This window comes from Octodon degus, unplaced genomic scaffold, assembly GCF_000260255.1.
Source record: "Octodon degus isolate 3935 unplaced genomic scaffold, OctDeg1.0 scaffold00017, whole genome shotgun sequence".
Classification (NCBI taxonomy): domain Eukaryota; kingdom Metazoa; phylum Chordata; class Mammalia; order Rodentia; family Octodontidae; genus Octodon; species Octodon degus.
The window spans coordinates 4,758,949-4,765,407 of NW_004524593.1; the positions used below are offsets into that span (position 1 = coordinate 4,758,949).

Sequence of the window (6,459 nt, forward strand, 5' to 3'; positions counted from 1 at the left end):
TGGTGCTGGGGGATTGAACCGTGGTCCCTGTGCTTCGCTGAACTTGTTCTAAGTAGGTGCTTTAGACCACTGAGCCATCTCTCCAGCCCCATTTCTGAAACTTTAAAACACCAATTTTGTTTTACCAAAAAGGTTCTCTAAAAATGAGTATGGTTGAGCTAAATTCTTACATGTTCATGTCTATAACCCTGCCTTATGACAACACTCCCACATGCACTGTTTTGCAAACCAACAATGTAATTACCTCCCGTTTTAACTCTGCAACTGTTGTTGATAAGTTTGCAACAAGTTGTGTCATGTTGGTCAGCTGCGCCTGCAGCATCTGGATGGCTTCAGTTTGCCTCTGGTCCTGTAATGAAACATTAAGTATATTTCTCTGTATTTCATATGTACACAAACTCATAAGCTACACTACAGATTCAACTAGAATAATTGGAACAGTCACTCAACTATTTCAAAACAATGTATTCTTAAAATCTTTTTGAATAAACACTGTAAGCTTTCGCCAGAAATTAAAAAAAAAAACAAAACTAAGAATCTGGAACTCTGTTGAAACCTTGTTCCTCTCAAAATTTTTGTTTTTTGTTACTGACTAATACAATGCAGAATACTGTGTTAACATAGAAGTTAATAAATGTATAGGGGTTTCATATCAATATCCCAGCAGATAACCAGCTACATGCAAAAGCTGTCACTCTGTTAAACACATGTTCTTAAAGAAATCAACAGGGCTGGGGATGCAGCTCAGCGGCACAGCACATGCCTGGCAAGTGAATTCTCGGCTCCAAAACAGAAAGAAAACAATTGACAGAAAGACACGTTGACACCTTGTTGAAAAATTTTCTGAACACAAAGTGGACTCAATACTAAGAAGTTTTAAAAATTCCTCATTCATAGATATTATAATGGAACTTAGTATGTCACAGTCAAGTGCCCAAAACTGGTTATTTAATCAATGATAGGATCCCATCAATAAAAAGAAATTAATAAAATTTGCCTATCATTCCATCTTTTAGGCAGCTCTACATTTTAGAAACTAAAAAACTCAAAAAACATTTATTTAAAACACCATTTGCATGTATATTTCAAAAAATTACACACCATATTAATAGTTATAAAACTAATTTAGACAACCTGTACTGTAAATGTGAGCCTACTAATGAAGCTGGTTGAGAGGAAAAGAGGGCAAGAAGGCCAAAAATTTTAAGTATTTTTGTACCGATATAAAACATCTATATATCCACTTATTATTCTACACTAAGTTTTACAAATTTGGATTACAAAAGATAGTCTTAGCTGTGTAGGGGGGAGACACACATAAAATTGGAACAAAAAGTTTCACATTTTTCTTTGCTGTGATCCCCTGGTGGTGCCTTCTGTCATACTTTTATCTTTTCAAAATGTTACCATGATTCACTAAATTGCATCTTTTGAACCCTGACTCATGTTTGAGTTCATAATTTCAAGATAGTTATAAACAAGCAGAGCACAAACCAGTTTAATAAGCTGGTTGGCACTTCCATTGCAGAACTGTTGACAATTCAAATAGTGATAACAACACAGAAGTTCAATCAAAAATACCTACACAAATCTTAGAGGTACAAGACACTACATGTTACATATTAAACACAAAGAAAATACAGCAGAGAAATTACATTAAAATTGAATTAAGTATTATGCTCATGGATCAAAAGATTTAAGATGTCAATTCTCCAAACTGATCTATAAATTCAACATAATGCCAGTCATGAGTCAAACAAGTTTTGGTTTAATTTTAAAAAAACTGACAAAATAATTATAAAATACATAAAGAAATGCAAGCAAACAAACAAAACTACAAAACTATCATCACTAAAACAATTTTAGATGAGAACAAAGTTTCAGGACTTAACATTGCTTGATGTCAAGAATGTAGTGCTACAGTAACCATATGCTAAGCATGAAGGACAAAGAACAGTCCAGTGGAACAGGTAGGAAATCCAGAGACTCAAATACATATGCTAAATTAATTTATCAAAAACGCAAAGAAAGTGCAGTGAAGGACAATGTTTTCAATAAATGATACTCAAACAGGTATTAGTGTGCCTTCCACTTTACACCGTCTCCAAAAGAACTTTTATCTATACCTCATAGCATATAAAAATTAATTCAAACTGAAGCAAAAGCCTCAAGTAAAACAAACTGTGTTGGGGCCAGGGAGATAGCTCAGTGGTCTAAAGCACTTGCCTGGCAAACGTGAGGATCTGGGTTCAATCCCCAGTAGAGCATGCCATGCTGGCCCTGGGCTATGCCAGCACTGAAATCCCCAATGCTGGGGAGGCTGAAACTAAGGAGGTTCACTAAGACTCTAAGCTGTGTAGTGAGACCCTGTACAAATTACATAAAGATTTTTTTAAAACGTTTTACCTGTATGTACTAATTTCACATAAGGAATTATGTGCTGAAAACATGTAATGATTAAAAAAATTAAAACTCAAAGATAGGAAAAGTATCTTTGTGACTCTACTTTAGGCATATATTTCATATAGCAAAACAAAAACTGTTAAACTTCAACAGATCAAAAACTTCAGCTGTTACAACCACACTAAAAAGAAAATGAAGAAACCAGTATAACAGATTTGTGGGAAGTATTTGCAAAGCACATCTCTAATAAAGCATGTGTATTCAAAAGTTGTAAACTCTCAAACCTCAATAGTGAAAAAACAAGCCATAAAGAAAGGACCATAATTAATTATATACCAGATGCAGACACTAATAGGCAACTAACTAAACTCATCATCTTTCAATTCTAATTTCTAACAAATGTATAAAAATTTATTTGTGATAAGCACGTATCATACTTAAAAGTTACAACTCTGAAACTGCTCTCTTAAAAACAACACTGGGAAATCACCCATATCCTCAGTCCTACTGCATTACTATATAGTTCTACCCAAAACAGAAGAAAAACAAAGTGATTTTTGTCTGCAGTCAGGTTATCTGCAGAGAAAACCATAATATTTTGAGTCTTAAAGCAGAAAAGTTCACTGCACATTCAAAATGTTAAGTATTTGCAACGCTCAAGGAAACTGTCTCTGGTGAGAAGGCTGATAGCTACATAACTTTCTAAACATCAAATTCCAGCTTAATCACCAGCTATCAGACAAAACATTACTTATTCTTTATACCAATTAGGTTCTAAAAAAATAATGGACATATACATGAAGTATAAACAGGATTAGAAAAAAACCAACCTGTTCCTCTGCTATTCTTGAAGTATTCTGAAGTTTCACTATTGTTTTATTAAAAGCCTTTTGCATTTCTTCCATTTGTTTTCGGTACCTACAGAGTAAGAATTGATATAAATTAATTTTTTATTCATTTAGTACTGGAAACACACTTCTGATTTTGCTATCAGAGATGTTTTAAAAAATAAATCTTATTCAGGCTTGTACAATACAGGAACACTTACAAAGGTACAATAAAGAGGTCTTTGAAATATTAGCTACCTAAACTTGAGGCTACGCATCTCACTGTTACGTAAAACTTACTGATTTCTACATTTCCCTCGGGGTGCACACCAGGTAGGAAAAGGCAAGAATAGGGATGAGGTAGCTAAAAGGGCATGTACACATAACACACAACTTGCCAATAAATTATAAACCTATGTATAGATTAGGAAGAAATCTTCTTTACTGTACAGACATCTCAGTAGTATTTCAGAGTCAGATGAGTGAGAAAAATGTGTTTCAAGAATTCTAGACACCTGATGCTTAGTGATTGCAAAGTTTGGGGGAGAAGCCATAAAGAAAGATACTAGATACAGTACTAAAATAACTAAGAATAAGTCTAAAATTGAAAAACTGTTGTCTTTTTTTTTGGCAGAACCGGAGATTGAACTCAGGCCCTTGCATTTGCCAGGCAAGCGCTTATTCCACTGAGCCCATCTCCCTGGCCCTATTCAGTCTTAATATTGCAGAAGAATACTGGCACTGCCTCTGGCACAAGCACAGGGCATAAGTGATCACATTTACAACTGGGATTCTATCATTTATATAAAAAAGTGAAAGTTTCAAATCCCAAGCATCCAGTTTAGTCCACTCTCTTAAGTGACATCTGCTCAATTTCCCCTTACAGGTAAGATATGTATTTCTTATATATCCACATGGAATCAAATAGTAAAAGTCACTAAAGTTAAGCAATAGGAGGAGAAAATGAGGTTGGGTTGTAAGTGGTGCATGTTTATAGTTCAGGCTATCTGGGAGGCCAAGGAGCAAGTCCAAGGCTCTCACTTGAGCCCAGGAGTTTGAGAACTATCTGGAAAACATAGTGAGATCCTAACATAGGCAAAGAGGTCACACACACACACACACAGAATGTTAGTACAGACAATATAAACTTGTTACCAGACTAATAACAGGAGTGTTGCATCCTTTAGTAGGACTTCTAACACTTAGAAAAAGAAAATTCTGTCACTGATAAGCATACAAATAGCTTTCTCCCTCCAGTTACAGTTGTACTATTAGCACATCATGAGATAGTTGAACGTTCTCCCTCTATAATCACAGATCATACCCTGCTAGTAATCTTAGAATGTGAAATAGATGGTACTAATTCACAGTGATGCTTACCTTTGGCTAAGCTCTTCCAGATAGCGACCACTGAGAGACATATTAACTTCTAAGGCTTTAATACGATTATTAAGTCTCATAAATACAGACTCCTTTTGGTTTGATCCATGTACAAGATTTCCATTAGCATATCCTAGATCTGTAGAATTTTGCAATTCAGCATAGAAATCTGTAGCAGTCCTCTGCAACCCTCGCAAAAGAACATCTTCTGGAGACTGTTCCTCCTCTTTTACTTCAGATAATGAAGAATCCACAGCTGGAGTCAAAATCTGCTTTGGTGTGTCAACTACGTTCATTTTGGCTTCTCCATCTTCACTGTCTGATATAGTGGCTGTGTTTACAGGGGGTGCTATTGTTTCAGATACCTTTGTGATAATCTGCATGGTGGTCACATCTTCTTTTATAGTATCTGTCAACTCATTTACTTTGTTTGTTTCATAGATCACAGATGGCTTCTCTATAGAACTAAAGCTCTGAGACTTTTTCTCTGTTTTATTATCAGACTCAACAGAACTCTCTTGTGTAATAACTTGTGATGGTACAGGCCCTGTCTCATGCTTAACAGATTCAGATCGTTCTTTCAGTAATGAATTCATTTCTGGAGTACTATCTAAGAGAATAGACTGAGAAAGAGCTTGAGAATGACTTGGTTCAAGTTCAATCAGCTCTACTGTGTGATTTATCAAATCACCTTTCTGTGAACTAAAGTCATCAAGAGCAACAGTTTCAGTTTCCTTTTCCATATTCTTACTGTCCAATTCTCCACTTGGAGGCTGCAGTACTGAGGCATCAACTGGTTCCGCAGGAAAGGATACTGACGGCTGAGCTGGCACATGGTAATCATTTCCTTCCCTCATAGCACTTTTGCTGTACTGACGGTAAAAAGCAATTCTAGCTGAACACCACTGGTATATATATTCCGAAAAACTGGAAATACAACATATTGTACTCAGTTCACTACAAAATACTTGCGTCTCTGACTCAAACCAAGGTGATGATTCATCCTCCTGTTCCCCACTGCCCAGAAGGGTCACTGTGGAGGGACTTGCCTCCTCTTCTTCTTCTTGAACTAGTTGTACAATAGGACTGTCTTTTGGAGTATCTGGTGCTGATGGCTCTGTCTCATGTATTTCATCAGTTATATACCTAGAAACATGTACCATAGTTACAAATCACATTAATTAGAAATCTAGTGAACAGACATAAAAGACTGAAAGTAGACAAGCAACTCAAACGTGGGATGAATTTCCCCCCCGAAACAAAATGCTACTTAGAAACAACAACAGAAAAGCCATTTATTAACGGAACAGTTGGATGATTTATTTTACTCCATTTATCAAAATTTTCTTTTTGATATGATTAAGAACTAATAAGTGACTAATTCGATTTCTGAACATAATATACCCTTCTAACCATAAACATTCGTTCTAGTCTATCAGGAGTGTTAATGTTTGTAAAGATTCGTTAAATCTTTACAAACATTAACACTCCTGATAGACTAGAAATGAAGCTACTCAAGAACTACAACTAGAATCCAAGATTAATACTTATGAATATACTTTATGCTTGACTATTCTATCTTTAAAAGGTGGCCAGATTTCTCAAAGGTAATTTTCTGCCAATAATGTGAGGAAATCCAACACACACACACACATTCATAAAAACACAGTATTATCTGCTTTAATGACACTATGTGGTCTAATTTTCTATTATTAAATGGCAAATATTTAAACATTTAAATAAAATGCTAGGGCCGGGGAGATGGCTCAGTAGAATAAGTGCTTCCCTGGCAAACACAAGGGCCTGAGTTCAATTTCCGGTTCCGCAAAAAGAAAAATAAATAAATAAA

General features: G+C 35.5%; 1 protein-coding gene across 1 annotated transcript in view; it reads right to left on the bottom strand.

Annotated features, from left to right (window-relative positions):
• Suco (SUN domain containing ossification factor) overlaps positions 1-6,459 on the bottom strand; it is a 90,871-nt gene that overhangs the window by 23,300 nt on the left and 61,112 nt on the right. The window contains exons 17-20 of the mRNA XM_004626909.2: positions 5,846-5,876; positions 4,611-5,756; positions 3,234-3,321; positions 245-349 (exon numbers count right to left, since the gene is read on the bottom strand). Of these exons, the coding sequence (XP_004626966.1) occupies positions 245-349; positions 3,234-3,321; positions 4,611-5,756; positions 5,846-5,876 (1,370 nt within the window). The remainder of the gene's footprint in view (positions 1-244; positions 350-3,233; positions 3,322-4,610; positions 5,757-5,845; positions 5,877-6,459) is intronic.